Source organism: Anneissia japonica, unplaced genomic scaffold (genome assembly GCF_011630105.1).
Source record: "Anneissia japonica isolate Jap-2015-1 unplaced genomic scaffold, ASM1163010v1 scaffold324_len738069_cov173, whole genome shotgun sequence".
Classification (NCBI taxonomy): domain Eukaryota; kingdom Metazoa; phylum Echinodermata; class Crinoidea; order Comatulida; family Comatulidae; genus Anneissia; species Anneissia japonica.
The window spans coordinates 204,137-230,800 of NW_022692196.1; the positions used below are offsets into that span (position 1 = coordinate 204,137).

The following is a 26,664-nucleotide window of genomic DNA, read 5'->3' on the forward strand; positions in this document are numbered from 1 at the left end:
TGTGCGTCTCAGCAGTTTAATGATCATCAAAAATATATTTTCGTTGTAATTTAGACTTGGAAGACATTACTGTAAATGCTTGAATAAGTGCTGTGGCGCTATAACATTCTTGGAAGCATCAGTCCAGCGCTTATTCGAGAGCGGTGCTTATAAAAAATATTGGCTTTGCGCTTTCCACGCCCATTCCTATGTTGCCTATTTCACGTATTCACGTAGTTCGGTAGGCCTATTATAGGTCCTATCATCATAAATAAATGTTTATAAAGAAATGCTTGTCTTCACTGTGTTATTTATTCATTTTAACACTATATATTGTATTGAAAACCCTGTTTCTTAAAGTGTTTCATTACACACACGGTAATATATATTCTCGATTGCGTGCCGTGGCGCTTATTTGAGAGCAGCACTTTAACGAAAAATTAAGCTTGGTGTGGCGCTTATTCAAGTTTGTTTGTTTTTATTTCGAGCTCAAAAAAATATTACATTGAAAAAATTTACAAAGCAAAACTATTCAGAATAACAGAAGAATACATCAAAAGGGTAAAAGAAATCAGACACTCCACAGAACATGAACGAATGGAAAGAAAAACAAAACAATTATACGCATCAGAAAAAAAAAAAACAGTTCAGAGGGAGCATTCCATAACCCTTTAAACCCGAACGTTTGCGTTTGCTTCCACAGAGCGGCGCTTATTGGAGCATTTACGGTAATGTGAATATACAATTTCAGTAAATTAACTATAACTTTTGTTAATGTTATTAACTAAACAAAGAGTTTACAGCTTTGAAGCATGAATTGTAAAAAAATACAATTATATAAAATTCTTTATAAAATAAGGTTGAATCATTGGATAATGTCCAATCTAAATACGATATAGCAAACAAGTCAAGTTAATTTTAATGTACAAATTAATGTACATAGACAAATTACTGTATTAACATTTTCATTTAAGATTGACATATCTGTTGACACCAATAAGTTTTATCTGACAAATACCTTTGATTTCTTCATATATGGATGTGACATGACATCATCATATTCATATTAAGGAAATACCAAAATCTATCACAAAAAATATGTCTATATCTTAAGGCAGGGCATGCACGATCAGACTAAGGGTTTGTGCATCAGTACCAGTAAACAATGTTTGATCAGACATTTTCTGGCTTTCAGTATACTTGGAAAGATACACGACTTGGTGGTTCAAATACGTCTGAAACTAATACGTCTGACTACATCTGATAATGTATTCCTGGTTTAAACTAACTCCATGTACAATAGTAACAATTTGATCAGATATGTCTGAAAGAAGAATACACTATCAATGTCTGTTCAAACATTTTCTGAAAAAATGTGACAGTGTATGATGCATAGGTGTCATATGATTTAATTTACCGATTCCAATTCGTTGCTACTAAACGATGAGTTGACATTTTCATGGTTTAATAGAGCCTTTCACTTGAATGAAAACCAACTTGGCCTCATCTTTTCGGAGATTCTTGATGTTGTATACATTTCCTAAAAGAGAAATAAAATGATTCCTGAGTAATCTTGTCTAAATCGAAATGGTACTGAGTCTACAGGAGTTTCTGCTTGCATTAGGTAATTCTATTCATAGAAGAAGCCTTTTTAATAGAGTGTACCTGTCTGTTTTTAGACATAGTACTAGCCTAGGTCTAAATGTAACTCTATAAAACTGACTAAAAGATTGAAAAGTCTTTAGTACAGTACTGAACAATCACAACTCAAGTGTTATCATAATACATCAAGGACATACTGTAAGTACAAACATTTAGTAAAATACTGAACAATCAAGGATATACTGTAAGTAAAAATGGTGCTTCAATACACTTTAGCCCTTGTTAAAGCACAGACATTTTGGCTCCATATAGCGCTTCATGTTTTGCACACATTTTTGACAAAAAAAAAATCAAGGACTTTTTAAGGATTGTACAAAAAAAAAATTTTTTTTTTTTTTTTTTTTTTTTTTAAATATTTGGCTTAGCGCATACTGTGCACATGTTGCGCGCCAGGTTTTACCCTCGCTGTACTACACAATGATTTCATAAATAAAGATCATTAAATGTAAACAACTATTAATAAAATTTTACACCTACAGTATTTCATTCCATATGTGTTTGTATAATATTTAAGTAAATTCTGACATCAGGGAAATGAGAACACGGTTTTATTGAAATACTGCGAATAAAAGATGGTGTTTTTGTTCATGCTCAATTATCTTACGCTGAGAAAAACAATGTGATGATAATTAATAATGATAACATCAAAATAATAAAAATGACTTTCTACCTTTTGGGATGAAGAACATGGCACCTGATTCCAGAACCGATACAGTCTCATGAATCTGAACAGCAACCTTGCCACGCAACACCCGAAACACAACTGTATCATTACGTACAAACTGAAGGCCTTTCTCTTGTAATGGACGAATTATTAATTCTCCTTAAAAGACAAGTAAAAAATATAGAATGAGGTATAACATAGATAACATAAAAGGGATTTAGAAGTTCAATTAGCAATAATATTGAAGACTATTAATCATGCATTTTGCCCCTTTATGTGTGTGATGACATCATCATGTCAATATATAGGCAAAACACTAAAACTTGTCACGTGAAAACTGATTGTATGGACAAAGCATTAAGCCCTTCCCATAGTGTAAAATTTTATGTGACAAATAAATGTGATATGCCCATATTAACTTTGGTGTAATATGACGATGTCCACATATGGGCATTTCACACAAAATTGTATTAACACAATTTGATAGTGTGGAACAGGGAAATCACAGCCACGGCTGAATTACATGACATTTACAAATATTCCTGTTTAAAATTTTAAACATTAACTAAGCATAGCACAAGACATTAAACAACAACAACAATAAAGATTTAACATTTAAGCAACATTACATTTGGAAACATCAGAAATGGAAAATAAAATACATATACAGAATTAAATTATTATCCATAATCATATATTATTAATTAATCAAATCTAGAAAAAAAAAAACAAGACAAAATAAAATCAAAGCATTGCACGCCCCTCTACCCCCCCAAAAAAAATTACTCGCGTTCCCCAGTCACTCCCCAAAAATCACGGTCAAGTAGTTAAAAATCACCCATATTTTACGAATTAGCGCCCATCAACTGATCGAGTCCCCCTCCCAACTTCACTTTCGCGACCCCCATCAGCCACCCCCCCACCATTTCAAGACTTAACTGGTACACTGGATCTTTGATTTAAAGGCTTTATCACAAAAAGACTTGGTTCTACCAGCTGATCCCTGAGCAAGTAGCGTCTCAAACCTGCCAAGATGTGGCGCACACTATGATAGCGATATAAATCCTCACAGGTGGGAACCTTCACTTTAAATACTGATACTGCATTAGATGTGTATAAGAGACAGGTGTGATGTACAGAACAATATTATGTGCGTCTCAGCAGTTTAATGATCATCACAAATATATTTTCGTTGTAATTTAGACTTGGAAGACATTACTGTAAATGCTTGAATAAGTGCTGTGGCGCTATAACATTTTTGGAAGCATCAGTCCAGCGCTTATTCGAGAGCGGTGCTTATAAAAAATATTGGCTTTGCGCTTTCCACGCCCATTCCTATGTTGCCTATTTCACGTATTCACGTAGTTCGGTAGGCCTATTATAGGTCCTATCATCATAAATAAATGTTTATAAAGAAATGCTTGTCTTCACTGTGTTATTTATTCATTTTAACACTATATATTGTATTGAAAACCCTGTTTCTTAAAGTGTTTCATTACACACACGGTAATATATATTCTCGATTGCGTGCCGTGGCGCTTATTTGAGAGCAGCACTTGTCTCTTATACACATCTAGATGTGTATAAGAGACAGGTCCAGAAGGGTAACACTGGACAACCCATTTTGAAGACATGGTTGTACGAACCGAACTCTGGGCGGGTATCGGCTATAACCAGCACTGCTATAGTATGTGAGCATCATTTTATTATAAAAGAAAAATATCGGTCCAATTTAAATTGCTGTGATAAAATTGTTTAATTTCTTGATAGGGATCAGACAGCTTAAGGATTTTATCTGGAGTTGAGTGGGGTTAAATAGCTCAGTGGTTGAGATGCTTGCCTTCTGATCCTAGGGTCCTGGGTTCAATTCCTGTCACAACAGGACTTTTTCTCACAACCAAAACCAACTCCACTCCCTAAGACTCAGAAACTGTCTGTTTTTAGCCATAGTACTAGCCTAGGTCTAAATGAAACTCTATAAAACTGATTAAAAGATTGAAAAGGCTTTAGTACAGTACTGAACAATTACAACTCAAGTGTTATCATAATACATCAAGGACATACTGTAAGTACAAACGTTTAGTAAAATACTGAACAATCACAGCTCAAGTATCATCATAATACATCAAGGATATACTGTAAGTAAAAATGGTGCTTCAATACACTTTAGCCCTTGTTAAAGCACAGACATTTTGGCTCCATATAGCGCTTCATGTTTTGCACACATTTTTGACAAAAAAAAAAATCAAGGACTTTTTAAGGATTGTACAAAAAAAAAAAAAAAAAAAAAAAAAAAAAAAAATTTTTTTTTTTTTTTTTTTAAATATTTGGCCTAGCGCATACTGTGCACATGTTGTGCGCCAGGTTTTACCCTCTCTGTACTACACAATGATTTCATAAATAAAGATCATTAAATGTAAACAACTATTAATACAATTTTACACCTACAGTATTTCATTCCATATGTGTTTGTATAATATTTAAGTAAATTCTGACATCAGGGAAATGAGAACATGGTGTTGTTGAAATACTGCGAATAAAAGATGGTGTTTTTGTTCATGCTCAATTATCTCGCACTGAGAAAAACAATGTGTGATGATAATTAATGATGATAAAATCAAAATAATAAAAATGACTTTCTACCTTTTGGGATGAAGAACATGGCACCTGATTCCAGAACCGATACAGTCTCATGAATCTGAACAGCGACCTTGCCACGCAACACCCGAAACACAACTGTATCATTACGTACAAACTGAAGGCCTTTCTCTTGTAATGGACGAATTATTAATTCTCCTTAAAAGACAAGTAAAAAATATAGAATGAGGTATAATATAGCTAATATAAAAGGGATTTAGAAGTTAAATTAGTAATAATATTGAAGACTATTAATCATGCATTTTGCCCCTTTATGTATGTGATGACATCATCATGTCAATATATAGGCAAAACACTGAAACTTGTCACATGAAAATTGATTGTATGGACAAAGCATTAAGCTCTTCCCATATTGTAAAATTTTATGCGACAAATAAATGTGATATGCCCATATTAACTTTGGTGTAATATGACGATGTCCACATATGGGCATTTCACACAAAATTGTATTAACACAATTTGATAGTGTGGAACAGGGAACAGTTATATTGTTCCCTGGAGTGGACAGAGCATTAGCTTATAGATCATCACATTCTTCCATACTACACAATGTGGAGAGATGCATTCACAATGTGGAAAGATAAATATCACAATGTGGAGAGATAATCACAATGTGGAGGGATAAGTTCAAAATGTAGAGAGATCAGTTTACAATGTGGAGAGATACATTCACATATGGAGAGATAAATATCACAATGTGGAGAGATAAGTTCAAAATGAGGAGAGATCAGTTAACAATTTTGAAACATAAGGCCACAGCAATGTGGAGAGATACATTCACATGTGGAAAGATAAATATTACAATGTGGGGAGATAAGTTCAAAATGTGGAGACATCAGTTAACAATGTGGAGACATAAGTTCACAGCAATGTGGAGAGATACATTCACATGTGGAAAGATAAATATTACAATGTGGAGAGATAAGTTCAAAATGTGGAGAGATCAGTTTACAATGTGGAGAGATACATTCACATATGGCGAGATAAATATCACATTGTGGTGAGATAAGTTCAAAATGTGGAGAGATCAGTTAACAATGTGGAAACATAAGTTCACAGCAATGTGGAGAGTTACATTCACATGTGGAAAGATATATATCACAATGTGGAGAGATAAGTTCAAAATGTGGAGAGATCAGTTTACAATGTGTAGAGATATATTCACAATGTGGAGAGATAAATATCACAATGTGGAGAGATAAGTTCAAAATGTGGGGGATCAGTTCACAATGTGGAGAGAACAGCTTTGTTGAGAGGTATGTTTACAATGTGGAGAGATCAGTACATAATGTGTAGAGATCAGTTCACAATTTGGGAGAGATCATGAGTTGCGATATAAATCCTCATAGGTGGGAACCTTCACTTTAATTACTGATACTGCATTTTAATATAAACATATACTGATAGATGTTTCCACAAAAAATAGCTGAAAGCTATCCACACTATCAAATTTTATTTTTTTATTTTACTAAGGCCGAGGCCGTTATAGCTGTCAATTTTACTGGTAAAAATAACAGGTTAACCAGTAAAAAGTTTTTGCTTGTAAAATAAATTAAAAAAAAAACCACTTATTAGGCATAGGAAGTCTAGGCTGGCCTTCTTTCAATAAATGCCTATTGCCTAGGCTTTGACTGTATGTGTTATTGTTTTTTCAAGTCATTAATCCCCACTCAAACGTGACACCTCAATAAGAGCGCATAGCTGAATTTTCATGGACAATTTTACTAGTAAAAATGCTTCAATTGGGAGAACAATGATATGCCCATATTTGTTAATAATTTGACATCATCCTGTCCATATATGGGCACATCATATGGACAGAGCTTTAGGATACTTTTATTAGAATTTTTATCAAATTCTCTTTTGATAAAAAACTGCTGTATGTCCATATATAGAAATGATGTGCTTATATATGGTAATGACGTGATGTCATCATGACTATATTAGGCATGCCACATGTTTTTGTCAAATAAAACTCGATAGCCCGAGCAGGCATTAAAGAACATTATTTTACTGACCTGCAGAAAACGACTTCTGATATAAACTCTTGCATATTGAAATGTTGTCAGTCTTTTTTGACGGCTTACCGTTTGGACCATAGAACTGATTCATTTCCCCTGTCACTATGGCATCTATATTAGCCGATACAATTTAGAAATATAATCTATTAGTAAAGTAATAAAACCATAGGATTATGTGCTGACATATTATTATTACTAATATTATTTACATCATTTATAGCGTCGCCTTTTCTTTGCAGATACAAAGTGCTTCTTTTCCCTGGTCTTTGGGTGCACAAGTGTTGCTGCTGGTAAACAGTGTATGAGCAGGCAAACCCCACCAGGTATCCATTTATACTATTGGATGGTGAGAAGCAATGCAGGTGAAATGCCTTGCTTACGGACACAAGTGAAATGTACAGCGAGTGATTGAAACCCAGACGTCGAGGTTGGGAACCAACTCGCTTTCGCTGTGCCAAACCGCTTCTAACAATACTATAGTTATTTTTACCATCATCATTAAAAATATTATTATTATTATTATTATGCACAGTCACCGCCACCGTCATTGTCATTATCATCATAATACCATCTTTAATCTACTTCTGTATTAGTATAGTATTTTTTACGAGTGCCAGATCCAGAAATTCTAAATAGAGGGGCATGGGTTGAGGGAAAAAAATTCATAGATGGGAATGTTAGAACACCTCAGCCTACAGCCATGGTGGTAAGAAATTTTATGAAAATGGCACCGAAAATTTGAATATAAAAATCTTTCTTTCTCCATCTTTTAATAATCTTGAAAAATTTCGGGGAGCCTGGACAGGCTAGGCCTCCCCTCCCCACACTTAGTCTGCCACTGGGCACCACTTATATTATTGTACAAATATAATATCTCTATTATAAAATGGATATCTCTAATCAGAATCATCATCAGAATATCTCTAATTCATTAATTAAACTTATGAGGGCAGCAGACAATGATTTTCTCAAACTTGAAACCGACTGTCTCAAAACTGCAAAAAAAAATTAAATATTACCAATTTCAACCTCCTCGTCATTGCTTGGATTTATAACTGTTACTGTGGGGTTTACTTTTTCTTCCAACTCCACATCAGAGAGATCAGTATGAACTGAGAGATTGTGAGGCGTTTTGGGGATCACTTTGCCTATCAAAAACAAAAATCACTTGATAGTCATATTATACACAAAATAATTATAACACTGATTATTATTGTTTTATGACTTTATTATATCAAATAAATTAAATCAATATTATTAACAATAAATATATACCTGGTAGGAACGAATTAAGTTTATGAAGTGACATCAGTCAGATAAGAATAATTAAATTATACAACATTATGAAGATACTATATACTATACTGTGGATTACTAATAGTCAAGTGATTTCGTACACTATTTGACATAGAAGCCGAAGGAACCATCATTTAGTAAAAAAAATTGCCTGAAGCAATGCAGTGGTTAATGGGGGGGGGGGGGGGTTGATGAAGTTTAATAGTGGCTATTAAGTAGGCCTTACCTCCTGGTAGACATTTGTTTAATAGATTAAAATGTATTGTAAACATTATTATGAATTATTTCAGCGTTGCCTTATTTTCTTCAGTTCTTTTATAGGCAATCACCTTGTTATCTCATAATCATTATGCCTTTCTAAGATGGTCTAGAAACGCCGTAGAGCAAGATTTGTTAGGTTCACTGTGTGAGTTCCTAGCAACGAAATATTCCATCGTGTTGTACTGTAATAAAACACCCCAGCTTTGATTTTTTTTGCACACAAGACGCAAAAAATCAGAGGCAATATCGATAATGGATCAGTCAGGAATAGGAAAATTCAGTGCAAATAAAAGTCATAGTGATGAAAATGGGCAATCATGATAATGACAATGGGTGATTAAATGTTGACGTCCATGATGGCATTGGGTGGTGATGACGATGATCTCAATCGATAAAGTTTGTGACTGTGGGTAATTACAATAGATAAAAATGACAATTGGCGATGGCAATGGATAATGGAAATGACAATGGGTGATCATGATGAAAACAGAAATAATGACAATGAGTGATGACAGTAGGTAACAATGTGTATTAATAGCAATAGGTGATTATGATGCAATAAGTGATGATCACAATGGTATTAATGACAATACAACAAAATTATGATGAAAACGGTTCAAGATTATGACAATGGGTGATGATATGATGATATCGATAACAAGGAAAAAAATTAATGACAATAAAGAGAATGGGAAATGATGATGGTAACAATATCCAATAACATGAAAATGACGATGACAATGGCAAATGACGATGACAATGGCTAATGATGATGACAAAGGCTAACAACGAAGATCATAAGTTCACATAAAATTTATAACAATATACGAATGATAACATACGTTTTCTTCTTGGTTTAACAGAGGGTGGAGATGGTGTTGGTATTGTAGGCGATTGAATACCCGACAGAGAAAAACCACCCGATTTACGTCTCTCATAGATCGGCCTCTCATTCCTCCAGTATTCCAAAGGTTTCACGCGATGTCTTTTGGTTCGGCGTACGCCATCTTCAATCATTTCAGGAGGATCAACTACAGAAAAAAAAAAATAAATAAAAAAAAAAAAATTATAACAATACCATTCCAATGTAAAGAACAATGGAATATATCCATTTGTAAGGATGTCAATAATTATAGTTCAAAAAATGATCTTACAGGTTTTACAGTCACTAAAAGTGTTTTAAATATTTTTATCATTATCCAATATAAAAAATTCAATAGCTTCTATACTATGTAAGTTGACAATTTGTATGTTCTAAAATTGACAAAAAACTCAAACTGAAATGCATTTTGCAAATAAACTGTAATCAACATCATCCAAATTTTGGTCCTGAATTCGCCAGTTACAGTAAGAGTGAAGGATTTTGGTTGAGATACTTCAAACAAAGACATAATAACAAACAAAACTTACTGATGTATGCTTTTTTCCTCGGCACCTCAAAAAACTTCATTGTCAAATTAGCATTGTTTTCTACATTACTGTCACCAGTTTTTCTTTGTCCCCCACTTTTCAAAATGGATTTGATTGGTGTACCTTTATAAAACAATTGAATATATAGTACATATTCTTAAAGCAAAAGAAACTAAAAACTAAGACAAGGTATTATAGTATTACTTACTGTAACTAATTTTAATGTTTTATTTAAATAAAGATATCAAAAGTAACTAATTATATAACTGGGAAAATATTTTAATAAAGATGAATTGAAATTTAATAACATATTTTCCAGATATTATTTATGAAAATATGTGGAATATTTTCTCTAGTTGTTGTAGTGGTATTATTATAATAATAATAATATTAATAATAATAATAATAATATTAACAATAATAATGTATTGCTTAAAGGTTTGCATGGCGAAGAAATAATATATATGTGGAAGCTTGCGGTACACCACGTAAGTAGTTCTGAAAAGAACTGTTGTAGTTGAGAAAGTCTCGACGTTTCGATTGAGATGCTTCAATCGTCTTAACAATAATAATACTAATGATGATGAAATCTCTACAAATTGCACTGTAAACCATTGCTCATCGGAAATAAATTTCAACGATTTTACAATATTTTCAAGCTCAAGTTTTTCCCCTGACCAATACAAAGCTGCTTTGTCATCTGAGGCAGGAGAGCTCAAAATGCACGGGCAAATTGTTATTTGTTATTGAGCCTAGCTACTGCTTGCTACACCTGTATGTTGGACATATAATACAGCCTGCTAAAGCCTGAATGATCAACATTTACACAGGCCTTCACAGTCATCCGTAAGTTACACACATACACCATTTGTATCCCTCTCGATTTTAATAAACTAGGAATTATTAAGCAGTACATGTGCTGGCTCACGGATAAGATATTACAGTAATCACTTTGCAAGCTTTCATGCCAGCATTGGACTAGTACTTGCAGGTGATATGCATCCAAATCCTGGTCCAGTTGGAGTTTCCACTTCAACTACATTGTCGGCCTCTAACAATAAACCTCTAACCCTTATTGTACAAAATGCAAGAAGTATACGTATGAGGGACCATCTTCTCAAATGTGACCCAAGCTCAAAAACAGGCTGTAAACTCATCCTCAGGCCAAAACGAGTTTTTGCTATAATGATATAGACCATATCATTTACTTTAAAATGACAGTTAAATGAACTCAATCGGGTGTCTGCAGGCAAAGTTATGACAGTTTGAATAATTGTCATCTTATCAACTTTCTTAAATCAAGTTTTGAGAAAAAGGCTTTTATTTTCGGCAGGTTTCTATTCATTTTTCACTTAGCTCCCATCTGAAAATGGCTAAGTTTTACCTCTTACAGTTGGAATTTTTAAACTCAAACTTCAGGAATAGTAAGATTAAATGTTATACTTTATTTATTACACAAAAACACAAAATTCACATTCTACAGGCTAGTCTGGCTATGGAGGCTTGTTTCTCAATACAGTGCGGTGCGAGTTTACAGCCCTTTTGTGAGCTTGGGTCAGAAATTTGAAGCTTGAACACATTCTTATGACATAATCGGAATCACTGAAACATGGCTTGACAGCTCATTTACGGATGCAGAATTGTCAAAGACCTGTAATATATTCAGATAAGAGAGGATAGACAAATGCCGTTTCACATGTCTTCAGAGGTCCGATCTTCAGTATCCTGACCTTGTAAAGATTACTTTTGAAGTTTTCCAGACCTCTGGCAATATTTTTCTCATCCTAAAATACTTGAACATTTTGTAGTAGACGCCATCAACACCCATGTTCAACAGCACCTTTATCATCTTCAGTGCGGCTTCAGACAAAAAAGGTCATGTACCACTCAACTACTTTAAATTTATCACGATATGGCAAATAATTTAAACACTAATTCCCAACAGATCTCCATCTACAGTTGTGATTTACCTGGACTTCAGAAAGTCCCACACCCACTTCTTCTCCATAAAATCAGCCAATTCGGCATACAAGGGAATCTTCTCTCGTGTGGCTGCACAATTATTTCGGCATCCGTCTCCAGAGGGTAGTGGTAGTGGGAGAATCTTCTTCATGGCTACCCATGTTGTCTGGTGTGCTGCAGGGATCTCTAGTTAACACTACACTTTTTCTACATAAATGACCTACACAAATTTGTCTCACCTGATGCTACGTTAGCCCTTTATGCAGATGATACCAAATATGTACAGTACAGGGCAATTAAAACCATTAACGATTGTATAATCTTAAACAATGATCTCCTGGCATTGTCCAACTGGACGAAGACTTGGAAATTTGAATTTAACCTTAAAAAATGTAAATCCATGCAAATACACGGCTCCAGACAATCAATGAAACTTCCTTTCAATTATAATATTCATAACACACAACTTGAACTTGGAATTACTTTTACAGATACATTATCATTCAAACCTTGCATTTTAAAAATCTGCCTTAAGGTCAATAGAATGCTAGTGGTCTGACTCTTTTTTTAAACGATGAGGGAGAGGGGAATTAATTTTGATATTGATACTCTTTCTTTCACGTCCTACTCATTGTTATACATCTTATTTCTCTCAAGCTGATAATTACTGTTTTCGTACTTGTACCTGTTCCAGGACCAGCGATTTATGAACTTTCATGTCTGTGCTGGTTCCGCTCTGTCCTACCATGTCAATGTTGTATTTTTTTTTCATAAGTAGAGGTAGAGAAATTGAATAAAGTAAAGAAAGAAAATCATGAAGGCTGTTTATAATTTCCAAAAATTAATTATTTAATTAGAAAAACAATTTCAAAAAACCTGCTTGAAAAATGATTCTCCTTTTTTTCTGTTCAACACACTGCATATGGCAATAACTTTTATAGGAAAATGCTTCAAAAAATGAAAATATTGTTCTGGTTTCTGTTCAGTAAACTGCGTATATTCCGATGGCGTTTTTTGTCAGGAAAAATGATACTTACTTTATCTTTTTATTAAGCCCTGCCAAGACTATCAAATTTGATTTGACAAAAACATGTGACATGCCTAAATATGGTCATGATGACATCACATCATGACCATATATAGGCACATCATGAGTATATATGGGCATACAACAGATTTTTTGTACCAAAGAAACCTTAATAGTGATGACAAAGAGCTTCAGTCACAACATGCACATTGGTTGACTGGTGGATTAAATTCCATGTGTATTTCACAATTATTCAAAAACTGAAGGCTAAAAAAAATCAACACAGAACACATCTTTGGTTGTCAAAGCTTGCTTTTTCAGTAATAACTTGTGATAAAAAAAAACCAATGATCTTACTGTCAGAGGGCACTCTTGCCGGGGTAAAACTCCTTGACACATCGTCTACGCCAAATTGAGAATGAGTCAATAGATCGGTTTGGTCAAAGTTTCCTGTAAAAAAAAAAAACTCTTCATTGTGAACACAACTGATTTTCGAATCGCCAATTATAGGAGGCAATAAGTATACATCAGATTTGCCAGGTTAACGATAGGAAAAAAAACAAGAAGTGTTTGGTGCAGCATGTAAAGCACTGGGCTTTCAATCGGGAGGTCAGGCAGACCGATGCTTGTCACACTGCCTGCATCTTTGGACAAGACACTTTTATGGTGAATGATTGGGAATGAAGTAGTAGTTCAGATTACACCCATAGACTTGGAATACTCAGAAATAAGAGAGGTTACATGTTGTGTATGATTGATTCTGTATACAATGACCAGGGGAAAAAAGCGCCTTTAGCAGTTATTCCATAATAGGACATGTGCGCTTTATGTGAATCTTGGAAAAATAATGAAGAACGATCATCTTACTTTTTCGTTGTGAATTTCCACTTCTGGGTTCCTTTATCAATTCTCCTTCCTCTGAACTTACAGCTGTTGATGATGATGAGGCTTTTCCACCACCTCTATTTTTCTGCCGTGTATTTGGACTAGGAGACTTCTGTTTAAGTGTTTTTCTTACATGTTTTGCTGTAACAATTAATGATTGATCATTTGAGATTTGCCAAAACCAGCATTGGTGGCAAAAAAATAAAAATTGAATTGATTTTCCATCGACAAAGTTACGATTAAAGTATTACGGCTTCTCTGTAATAAAGTATACAGTACTGCAACATTCTTAAATGCTAACTACTCAGTTTAACAATCAGCAACAATAGGCTGGTTTAAGGATGGCAAGCCTCATTATTTTAAACCTGAAGTACCAAGAAAAATAATTAGGAACGATCATCTTACTTTTTCGTTGTGAATTTCCTCTTCTGGGTTTCTTTATCAATTCTCCTTCCTCTGAACTTACAGCTGTTGATGATGATGAGGCTTTTCCACCACCTCTATTTCTCTGCCGTGTATTTGGACTAGGAGACTTCTGTTTAAGTGCTTTTTTTACATGTTTTGCTGTAACAATTAATGATTGATTATTTAAGACTTGAGAAACTAGCATCGGTGACAAAAAAATGAGAATTGAATTGATTTTCTATCAACAAAGTTACGATTAAAAGTATTACGGCTTCTCTGTACTAAAGTATACAATACTGTAACATTCTTAAATGCTAACAACTCAGTTTAACAATCAGCAACAGTACGCTGGTTTAAGGATGGCAAGCCTCATTATTTAAACCGGAAGTACCAAGAAAAAAACCTTAAACACCAGGTAGTAGATAATCAGGAAAAAACCTTATCACTTACTGGATAAAAGTGAAGCTTGATCACCTCAGCTTTAGTTAGTACAGTTGAACTTGCCTAAGTCGAATCCAACATACCACTGAAATATTGTTCGACTTTAGATAAAATTCGACTAACAGTTTGTTAATTAATAGAAAACACAACAATCTGGCATGTAAAATAAGATCGACTTTAGGAATTATTCGATTTAGGCACAGTCGACCTAGGCAAGTTTAACTGTAGTGCAAAAGATCATGGTTTTGACAAGAATTGTACCCCGGGACACTGGATTGGAGTTAAGAATCTTAACTGCAAAGCTACAGCTTCACTCCATTTAAGGAAATGGGTTACAAAAAGTTAGATTCCATAAAAAGAAAAAAAAAAATCCCTTAAAGCAACCGCAAGGGAAAGGCGCAACATAAATACCCAATACCAGTACCAGTTAAAGATAGTTCTGTGTATAAAACCAATAAACAAAGAGTTCCAATCATTCAACTTAGAAGAAATGAATGCAGGAAGTTCTCCAGTAGTGGAACGTAGGTACTTACAAATTCGCCAAAGGTTGCGAATATACAAAAAAAAGATAAATTTAGCCGGGCACACACTGCGCATACAGTCGTCAGCAGATGCGATTCCATGAAGAACGCACACACGCAACAAATTGTTTTCAATGACGGTCCTTTCAGACTGCCAATGGCAAACAGAACGTCGTCTAAAGCTCACAGGGAGTGGAATTGGATTCATCAGCCGACGGTTGCATGACCGTGTACAATACAGTGGGTGCCCTGCTTTACAAACAGAGGAAACAAAAGGAATAAAGACAAAAATGTCCGCATGACACATAAGAATATGTAAATTTACCTGTTGGCGAGTTTTCTTCATTACCATCTTCTTCGGCACCTGTTTCGAAGATTTCAGCGTTCTTCTTACGCTTGACAGGTTGTTTCTTAGTTGATGGCATGGCATCATTTTCTAAGGCTCTATCCAGATCATCTGCACATTCAGTCTGGTGCAACCCAGATGATTTGGTGATCTGCAGTGGAAAGTCATCATCATCATCATAATCATCAGTTGATGTTGCCTGCGAGGATGCACTGAAGGTTTTACTAGCGACTGATCTCCTAGGACTGGTAGAATGTAACTCCTCATCCAGACTAAACCTCACAGTTGACTTCCGCTGACGATTCTTTTTTTTCACTTGTATTTTATTTTCAGACCCTGTTATCATTGTTGCACTCTTTACTGTACCATCATCGTTTTCCTGCCTCTCAAAAATACTATTTTCTGGATTATACAGCGACTTGCTCCTCTTTTTCCGACCGCCCTTTGTTGCAGGTTCAGTGATTGCATCGCGTATACTATTATTTAAGGACTTAGCAGTGCTGCGTCTGTGTATTGATGTTTCAGTGAAACCATCATCTGTAACTTTTAGCTCAATATCATGCTCAATGTCACCAGTACTAGTCTCCTGTAACTGCTTTGATTTGGATTTCTGCCTTGGGCCTCCTTTTGATGAAGACATCAATAGCATAGTATCAACTACTAAGGCATCATGATCGTCATTATCTTCTAACAAATTCTCTGTATCTTCATCAGATGCTTTCTTGCCAGATTTCTTCCTCAAATTTGGTTTAGCCTTTTCTTGCAAAGGTTCCTGTTTTTTCCTGGTCCTTCCTGTCCTCTTTACACTCAATAATGTTTCAACCTCTTTGTCATTAACTTTATCATCCATATTTCCAGTGACCATTTTCGTATGGTTTTTGTGGCCTGAACTTCTCATTAGTTGTTTGGTAATTAATTCCTCTAAGTTCTCCTCATCCCCAACCACCTCTTCAACACTATCACCAATGCCATCCATAATCCTTGTGTCTGTTTTTTTTTTGTTTCTGTTCCTTTTTTTTGGATGGTTGTTATTTACCTCTTTCTCTTGTAACACCTCCTCCTCAACCTCCACATCATCTTCAATATCGTACCATTTTCTCCTTGCCTGTCGGGACGCATTATCTTTCTGTGTCTTATTTGTACTCTTAGCAGTGGTCCTTGTAGTCTTTCCTGTCTCACTGACCAGCTGGTTAGCTTGGGTCTTATTTTTTCTGGTCCCTTTTCCTCTGTTCTTAGTGTTCTTTGTAACTTTTTCACCATCAGATATGCTACCACTCTCACTTCCTGATGTCAAGTTACTCTTCCTTGTACTCTTTGCCAGACTTCCGGATTTTTTGCTGTTTTTATGGCTGTTAGTATACACACCAATGTCAATGTCCACAACATCATCATCTGATGGCACAGAATTGACTACTAAATCATCGTAATCATTGCTTTTCAAGTCATCATCCTTCATTAAATACCTTGTTTCCTCGTCAGATGTTTTCTTGCCGGATTTCTTTCTTTTTTCTGATTTAGCCATTTTTTGTAAAGGCTCTTTTTTTTTTCGCGTTCTTCCCGTTCTCTTTACACTTAAAGTTTTACCATATCTGTCATTCCCATCATCTATATCAGATCGAATTTCATCAACTGTTTTTCCTTTGTCTCTGTAGCCTTCAGATTGTTTTGGCTGGTTGGTACTTAACTCCTCCTCCTCTTCCTTATCATCATCCTCATTTGATTTTCGCCTTCCTGGTGAGTATACATTTTCCTTCTGTGTCCCATTTTTACTCTTTCCGGTGTTCTTTTCATTTTTTGCTGTGTCTGTTTCAGATTCACTCACCAGCTTGCTAGCCTGAGTCTTGTTTGCTCTTGCCACTCTTCTTTTGTTCTTAGTGCTGACTGTGACTTTCTCACCATCAGATATGCCACCACTCTCGCTTCCCGATGTCAGCTTACTCTTCCTTCTACTCTCTGCCAGCCTTCCAGATTTCCTGATTTTATGGCTGTTAGTATACACACCAGTGTCGTTGTCCACCACGTCATCATCATCATCATCATCCAATGACAGGATATCAACAACTAAAGAATCACGACTGTTGTTTTCCAAGTCATTACTTTCCAATAAACTCTCTTTTCCTTCATCAAATGTTTTCTTGCCTGGTTTCTTCCTTATTTCTGATTTAGCCTTTTCTTGTAAAGGAACCTGTTTTTTCCGTGTTCTTCCCGTTTTCTTTGCACTTAAAACTGCTTTACCGTCTCTGTTAATTCCATCACTGATGCCAGATCCAATTTCGTGATCTATATTTTCTGTGACTATTTTTCCTTTGTTTCTGTAGCTTGAGGATTGTTTGGGTTGGCTGGTAGTCAATTCCTCCTCCTCTTTCTCTTCATCATCATCCTTATCACCAATACCCCACATTTGGCTTGCTGGTGAGGATGTATTTCCCTTCTGTGTCCTACTTCTATTCTTAGTACTTTTTGCAGCCTTCGATGTCTTATTAACAGGTTCATTTACCAGCTGGCTGGCCTCTGTAACGTTCTTTCTGGTCCCTCGTCTAGTGCTGAGAGGTTCTTTGTCATTGTGACCATCACAATCACTTTCTGATTTACTATTTTTTGTACTATTCGCCAGACTTTTCCTGCTATTTCCATAGCTTTGAGTATACACAGAAGTGTCAACTTCAACAATATCAAAACCATCATCATCATTGTCTGTATCTAAATCAATATTATCATTTTCAAAGTTTATCTCTGTGCTCTTTACTATTGACTTGTGCTTGAATGAAACAAAACTGCTATACTCCGGACCAGTACCAACATCAGAATTTCCAGTTTCAAGAACGTCACCAGATACTGTATGTGACCTGAAAGCCACGCTCCTCCGACCCCTGTCACTAATAATTTTCTCAGCCTGTGGTGAAGTTTGAAATTTATTGATTTCAACTTGCCCATTATCTTTATCTGCTGATGCCCCAACTCCATTTGCCATACTAGAAATAAGAAAAAGCAAAGCTGGTATAAACTCGATAATTTGTAAATGACTGGGACAAGTTTTAAATGAAAATTAATTTTTTGTATTTGAACCACATTGACCCTAACAATTAAGCTATCAGTGTAAGCTGACAGGAACACTATTAAGAAAATGAAAAAAAATCATTTAACAAGATTTATTAAAATCAAATAAATACATTAAATGATCAATGAGTTAAAATCAATAAACAATAGCCTACAATTAACAAAATTTATAACATACACCGACAAAATAATAAAATAAAATATAAAATATTTGATACAAAAACAGTTATTGAAAATAAAATAAAAACCCTGGAGCCAATCGCTTTAGTAGGATCCCAGGAAGGAAGTATGAAAATGGCTGTTTTAAAGCATAGATAGGTAATACTGTCTGCTCAGAAACAAGGATAAAATTTATGAAATACCTGTCTTTAGGCTCATTTGCTTCATCAGCCACCAATGTGTTGTTCAATTCTTCTCCTGAATTATGGTCTACGTCATGTTGGTGCCTGGCTCCCACATTTGTAATTACTGGTTCAACCTCAACACACTCATTTGCTTCATTGCGAGCTTGTTTTAAATGTTCTTCTGTTGAAAATGTCAATCTGATATTTGAAAAGTAAGAAAAATTTGAATATTACAACGAGATCAAAGGCTGTAGTAATACTTAATTTTTTTAGCAATAATCCTATGCATGTTTCCTAGTAGCCCTTATTGTGCAATGGATGCCTGCAGGCACTGTTTTATCGCTAAGTTAAATGGCTTGTTGGATTTTCAGGTCTTTTCAACAAATCCTGATTCGGGGCACATATTTGGATACGGTGCTTTTTATCTCATAAATCGTAAGTATGAACGAACACAAAGTGCTATTTAATCTCAATATTACAATGAGATTAAATAACACTTTGGCTGCAAAAATTGTCTTTGGTCAAACAAAAAATAGATAAACAGTTTATTCACATAAAAATACATCTTTGAGGCAAAGCTAAATTGCAATGGTATTAACAAAAGTTAAATATATAAAAAAAGAACAACATGCAAAAGGTCACAGAAATGGACAAAACATCAAATTACTGTAGATTTTGAAAAATAATACATTTAATTTAAAAGACATAAAAATTCAATTACACTTTATTATAAAATTATTATTTCATCAATACTATTTACAAAAAATACAATTATTAATTCAAATCAAGACTATAAAAACATTAAATTGACTTTAGATATCAGTTGCACATAAAAATTAAAAGAATGTCAGAATATCAAACTTAAATAGTATTTCAATATTCAAGAAATTTGATTGCCAATGATGGAATGTCTGTGGTTCACTCAATGCCATAGCCAGGATTTTCAAACAGTGCTGGACAATATCAGGGTGGACCCACTTTCACAAACAGCATATTTGAGGAAAAACTTGAAAGTGTGTTTAATGAGATACAGATTTTTGAATATTTAAAAGCTGGGGGAGAAAGGTAGGGAAAAGCATGGGTAAACCCCCCTTTTCTCTGGTTTTTAAATATTCAAATTTCTGTATCTCATTAACTACTTCTGATTTTCTTCATCAAAAAATGCTTTTTGTGTCTTAGAAAAATCAGTTCTACAACACATTAAAACATTTATTCCTCCGGAGGCTTTAATCAATAAAAAAAACAAAAAAAACAAAACAAAAAAAAACCCTGGGATGAATGAGTGTGGATACCTTTCAAAAGTGAAGATAACATGTTTGGAATTATAATGACAGTATAGAAATCCTTCAAGCAAAAACAGTTAAACGGACTGTACAATAGGATTTTTCATTTATTTTCTCGGGCTGCAACATTGTCATCGGGTTGCATGTAGTCCTTGGGCTGCACTTTGCCCACCTTTGCTTTTATCTTACCTCTTTTTCGTTTTAAAACTCTGCAATGCACTATTTGGAGCTTTGCTTGTATCTATGATTGACAAACTACCATTAGGGTCGCCCTCTCGTACAGCATCTGGTGACGCATGTTGCGCAGTATTTTCTTTGGTGGTAATAGCGCTGTTATCAGCATTACTGGATTTCGTACTTAAACCACCAGACGAAAATGAGGACATTGGCTTCAACAGTAAACTCTGCAGAAAAAATTAAATCACTGAATAAATTATTCCGTCGAATGATTTAACTAAAATAGTTTAGATTCAAAATTAATTAATCAACATTTTAATATTCTACGACGCAACTGCCATCAACGCAAACCATTGCATTTGCATTTAACTCACGCAGACCTGGAGAGACAACAAATCCCATCGAGCTGTGTCGTGCAACGCTGTCTGAGTTGGCCTTAAGACATGTGTATGATGCCACAAATAAACAAAGAAACCATTTAATCAATTAACTCTGGTTTCTGAATCAATAAAGTTCTATATGACAAATTTGTGTTTTTCCTGATGACGACATAATTAATGTCAAAATATTAAATCCCGACACAATGGTGTGCATTTCGATACTTGGAGTATGTATTATACTATCAAATTTGTGTAGTGTGTTCATAATTATATATGGGCATAATGATGTCATATTACACCCATATAAGGGCATGAAGATATCATACCACACACAAATATGGCAGCAGCAAAAATAACAATATGAAATGGCTGAGTGTTACCTTTCTTTTATTACTAGGAGTTGAGATTGTCTTCCTTTTGGTTGATATGATTGATCTGACTGTTGAATCTGCAGAGATTGAACTTTGATCTAAAAAGAAAACCGTTTCCCTAAATATATAGTTCTATATTTGAAATTAGAGTAGATTGGCTCAGTCAGCTGAACTGGTGGTACACTAAACTGTCCCTATCTGTATAGCCTTGGTATCCCATTCAACTTTATCTGCTGCTCATTATTTCAAGTATACCTAAATAGATCTGATGATGACATAATTAATGTCGAAATATTGAATCCCAACACGATGGCGTGTATTTCAATACTTGGAGTATGTATTATACTTTCCTAAATAGATCTTTGTCATTGATTGGTGGATTTCATATTATGTGTCATATCATTAAAATTTAGTTCCATCCGTCCATTTTTGGTTCCATTCGTTTTGTCCCATTACACGCCTCCACCTAATTTCATTTCATTTAATTATTTCCATAAACCTCCCGAAGGAGAAGCAAGTTTGTACAATATGAATAAAATACAACATAAAGGCAAAATGCTTAAATAGGCAATAATAATAATACAATGTTTCACTGGTTGTAAGATGGACTGCTCTATTCTAAGGAAATTAACTTTTTTTTAATAAAAAATCAAATGACAAGTATCTATTTTAGTCGTGTTGTAAGAAAATATTCTTCCCATTGCACTCATAAACATCATTTGTATAATAATATCAACTAATAGCTTTTTCACGACTACACCATTTAAATGTTGGAAGGAATAGACATGTGCTGTACCTGATGAATCAGACCAATAGTCATCAAAAATCTCAAATCCATCACTGTCTTTTCTAGCCTCTTTCTTAAGCTCCCATCCAGTTCTCCTGTAAAGCATACATGTGCATAAAATGTGATATTAATAAACAAAAATATATTTTGTAACTACAGCTACTGGAAGAAGACTATAGCCTGGTTCTCACGAGAGCCCTAGTATCCGGATCCGGAGCTAACCGTTAGCGCTAACCGTTAGCACCTGTGTGAGAACGCCCGATCCGTTAACGCTAACTGTTAGTGGTATCCGGATACCGCTAATGGTTAGCAAGCGCTATCGGTTAGCAAGTGAGCGCGTTTCTATCATCAACCAATCACACGTACGCGTTTACAATTTCCAGTTTCTTATTGGCCAGTGATTCGATCATCATATTCTTGGTATCCGGATTGGGATTTTCTCGTACGGACGCACGGCAGCTAACGGTTAGCAGGATCCGGATCCTGCTAACCGTTAGCTGCCGTGTGAAAACATAGCCATAAAGCAACCTAAAAACAATGGACCTTCCGATAAACCCCATACCTTGGGTATTGTTGTTGTCCCACAAAACAAAAGTGTAAAAGCACACACACATATTGTACTGTACGTGCGTCTGTGGTACAACACGTGTGTATGTAGGACACACACATATTCCTGGCCCGGTTCTCATTGGTTAGTTGTTAAGTTTTTGATTGACACGCCAGAAGGGTCCATTATGAGTGAGAGGTAGGAAAAGATATTATTTTCTTTTATTGGTCAATTCTTAACATTTCTTTCAATCTCAAGTTCCTAGGTTCAAATCCAGTCAAAAACCGTTCTTTTTCCTCTAACATCAGGCACTCATTGCGCCAGACCGTCGTCGGCAGAGCAGATTCTGTGTGGAACGCAATGCGACGATAGCGCATGCAACTGTTCGGTTTTAATGACAATCAGTTACATACTGCCACCTACAATCAGTAGGCCTAGTCTGAGCAGCTAGCTAGTGTCAAATAGAGCGAACACTGGTAACTAAGTAGCGCGAATTGCGTAGGAAGTCCCCCAGTGATAGTTGCCAGGTTATCGAAAGTTTTCATTTCAAAGTTTCTGAAAATGGTCTATAGTAAGCCGCATAAGACTTAAATGTGACAGGCTCCAGTAAAAAACCAGCTGTTTGTAATAATTTCTGATTTCGTACACGTACAACACCCAAAATATTCATCAATCAGAATTTTGAATATTATTGATTTTTTGCATTTTATAAAAGAAGGTATAATTGGAAAGCATTTCTGCAAAATAGCAATCACTAAATCTAACTGAAAAGTATATTAAAATTATTTTAAAAATACAAATCATAATAATAAACTATTGAATTTGGAATCTTTGGAAGCTACAGTATTTTATCAAAACTTCATGGCTGATATCTATAACGAGCTAAATATTTATAACTTCACTATTAAATAGTAATACTCAATGAATTTCCATCAAATAAACACTGTTTTAAAGAAGAATTTATGCAGAATCTGAAAACACAAAAACCCACTTTTTAATAATTTCTGACAAACAGCTGGTTTTGCCAGAGCCATTTATAAAACATACACTAGTAGCTTGTTATTGTTAAGATCCCCATTATATATAATATATAAAAATACATACCTTCCAGGCCCTTCATTTAAAAGTGGAATAACAAATCTTTGATTGTCCTGAAAATACAAAAAGGGTAAATACACACAAATTATTCAAGATGTGATTGTCCAATACAAAATACCCAAAAAAAAAAAATCATCATAAAAATCCTTTTTTAAATTAACTTACACATTTTTAAGTGCTGTAACATACACATATCAACTTGAACATAGAAATCAGTGAATTTAAAAAAATCTTTACCCATAATTGTACAGTACAGTGAAAATTATAGAAAAAAAAAAACCTTCCAGTCAATGGAAATATCTTATTATTGTATTATGATCATCAAGTTTAAAAGTATTTTTTAAATTCCATAATTTCTATTCTCAAATTAATAATTTGTATTGTTACTGCTGTTAATTTCAAAATTATTTCTTATTATATTTTGTAATTTTCGTGGGATAATACATCTTTAACGTAGAACAGTGTCTACAGTCTTGTTGTCTACAATTCAAATATAAAATAATCAACATATTGCGCATATATAAAAATCTAAAACATTGGCAAGATATGAGTAGGTCTACAGTACTTAATGGTTTAAAAAAAAATTGTTTAGTTAAGTTTAAAGCCAGGCTCTGAAGGACCAGACTCTTTGTACAACTGATTTTTCTGAGACACAAAACCATATTTTACAAAAAACTTAGCGTTTAAACCACACTTTTTTTTTCACCTTTTCCCCCCAGTTCGGGTTCCATTCACATATTCAATGGCAAATTGTGACAATGAACATGCAAGAGCACACGCGACCACTTAGATTCTACTAAGTGTGTGGTAAGGCTGCGTTGCTTTGGTCAGGGAAGAGAAATGTTCTCGTTGAATTGATTCTCGAATGAGATAACGAAAGCTCTTTAATGACTTAAGCTACTGCATGACCTTTTTCATATTTTTACAAAAACCAATTTCTTTTATTTTTTAATACATTTTCCCCTAATTTTGTGATAATTTGTTATCACGTATAGATATGATAAATGCGTGGCAAACTTCTGATCGGGCATGTGTTTCTGCAAAATGTGTGTTTCATCTAAAATCATTTTGAAATGCGGGACAGTCCCGCACGATGCGAGGCAGTTGGTAAATATGAGTGAAGCTCAGAGAATTTGTACTTGGGATTGAACTTGGTCATTAATTAAATAATATAAACAAAAAAGTGATTACCATCATGATTAATCATTGCAAAGATCCAATTTAAAACATCACTATTAACAAGTTGTAAAATGCTACAACCTGTTTTTTTTTTTGACAATGTTTTTTCCAATGAGGTGAATTCAGATTCAGTTAGACAGCATTGCCATCACAGGTTTTTACGTAGAACTTCTTTTTAAAGATAGTCATGGAGCGGAAAAAAAATTAAATAAAATTTTGTTTTTCTATTTACAAATAGTTTTACCAAAAACATCCAGACAGAGGAGAAAATAAAATATAAAATGCTACTTGTAACTATAAGCAGTTAATGTGGTGGTTTAATGCTTTAAATTTATGTATTATTTGGAAGAAATATACATACATCAGGGTTCTCACCAGAATTTTGGAGTGGTGGTCGGTGACAGTAGGCCTAATCATAATTTAACACCTATTTACAAACAACAAACCTCTGTGGTTCTTGCGACCCATTTCGGGGTTTCCCCATGTGCATTGATTTCACGTCGATTCGATGGTGTGTTGCTCAATAAAAAGCAACAATACTACGCCTAGGCCTTGCAAGTTAACGTTACCACAGAGACGTTAATTGATATCTTTTGTCTTATCTAATGTAGCAAGCATGTCCATTGTCTAGACAATAAGTTGTTAATCAACAACTCTCTACTTTAGTAATCGTGTATTAACAAACGTATTTTGTTAGCCTACGTTTTTTTCCCACTATCAATTGGGACCATAAAAAAGAGAAAAAAAATTATTTTCAACGGACGGTAGGAAAGGGGTTGGGTGGGGTCGGGTGTGGTCAGAGGTGGGAGTGAGGGTCAGGGTAAGGGTCAGAACACCCCTACATATGCCACTGCTTTTGTTCTCCTTGTGTGCTTTCAAATGTCTTATTCATTGAGGCATGTAACAATGTTTAAAGACTATTATGACATATTATAATTAATTATTTGTAATTAATTAATTAATTAAATTGTTATTTAATTAATAAATTATTAAATTTTAATGAGTTTTATAATTCTTCTTTTGTCCATTTTGTGTGCTTCCAAATGCTTTTTATTTTATTGAGAAATGTATAGAAACAAAAAAGTTATAGCATTTTTTGTACGGTTTTCAAGAACAAGGTCACAGACATACTTGCTTCTCCATTGTTTAAATTTGAAGGACCAAAATTAGGCATAATTAATAATCTCTTAAATTCTGTAACTTTGCTGATATTTGACGGATGACAATGATCTTGGTATCAATTTAATTCTATAATTAATAGAATACTCTTTCAAATGATACCAGCTGCAAAGGAATTGCTTGAATTTGAAATTTTTTGTCACATACCTATCTCTAGACTATAATAAAAATAGAAAAATTAGTCTAGGCTCTAGGGTAGACAAAGCGGCTACGCCGGCCTAGCCTATATAGTCGCTAATGCACTTTAGTGGCTTACTTAGGCAGCAGGCCTAGAGGCCTAGCCTAGCTAGGGGTCTATCCTACTCCTTATGCAGCCTAGCTAGGGCCAGGCGTAACGCCTCTTGTTAGCTTGAGGGCCTAGGAAACCACAAACTGATATATTAATTTATCAGTTATTTAATAAGAGTATGAAACTATACTAGAACCTTATAATTGATTGGCATCTTGTGTTTGTTAGTAGTTCTTCAATCAGAAATAACAAGAAATCTTGGTTCTGTTTACACCAGCTACATTTGAAAAGCCGCCATTTTTGTTTTTGACCTTAGGTCATTTGCCAAATAATATTATCATAGGTTTTGTCAAATATCCTCTCAAACAAGTAATCGTATTATAAAAAAAAAGATTTAGAAAAATAAAAATAGATTGAAGTATATTAAAAAATAAATTACAGATAAGGCCTAGGCCTAGTAAAATATATAATTTAAGGATTTAATGCCGAAATTTG

General features: G+C 34.5%; 1 protein-coding gene across 2 annotated transcripts; it reads right to left on the reverse strand.

Annotated features, from left to right (window-relative positions):
• On the reverse strand, positions 1-26,512 carry LOC117100176. 2 transcript variants are annotated; one of them, XM_033239759.1, is made up of 16 exons: positions 26,366-26,512; positions 23,589-23,635; positions 21,947-22,032; positions 21,160-21,248; positions 20,412-20,626; positions 18,958-19,137; positions 15,518-18,510; positions 14,231-14,389; positions 13,808-13,966; positions 13,298-13,390; positions 9,952-10,074; positions 9,384-9,572; positions 8,004-8,132; positions 6,982-7,095; positions 4,949-5,101; positions 1-1,519 (listed from the first exon to the last, which is right to left on the reverse strand). In XM_033239759.1, exons 1-16 carry the CDS (start codon positions 26,381-26,383, stop codon positions 1,437-1,439), a joined length of 4,830 nt encoding a protein of 1,609 aa, XP_033095650.1. In that variant the 5' UTR covers positions 26,384-26,512; the 3' UTR covers positions 1-1,436. The 2 variants fall into 2 exon arrangements, with proteins under 2 accessions (XP_033095650.1, XP_033095651.1); XM_033239760.1 differs by lacking the exon at positions 13,808-13,966.
• Between the last annotated feature and the right edge of the window lie 152 nt (positions 26,513-26,664).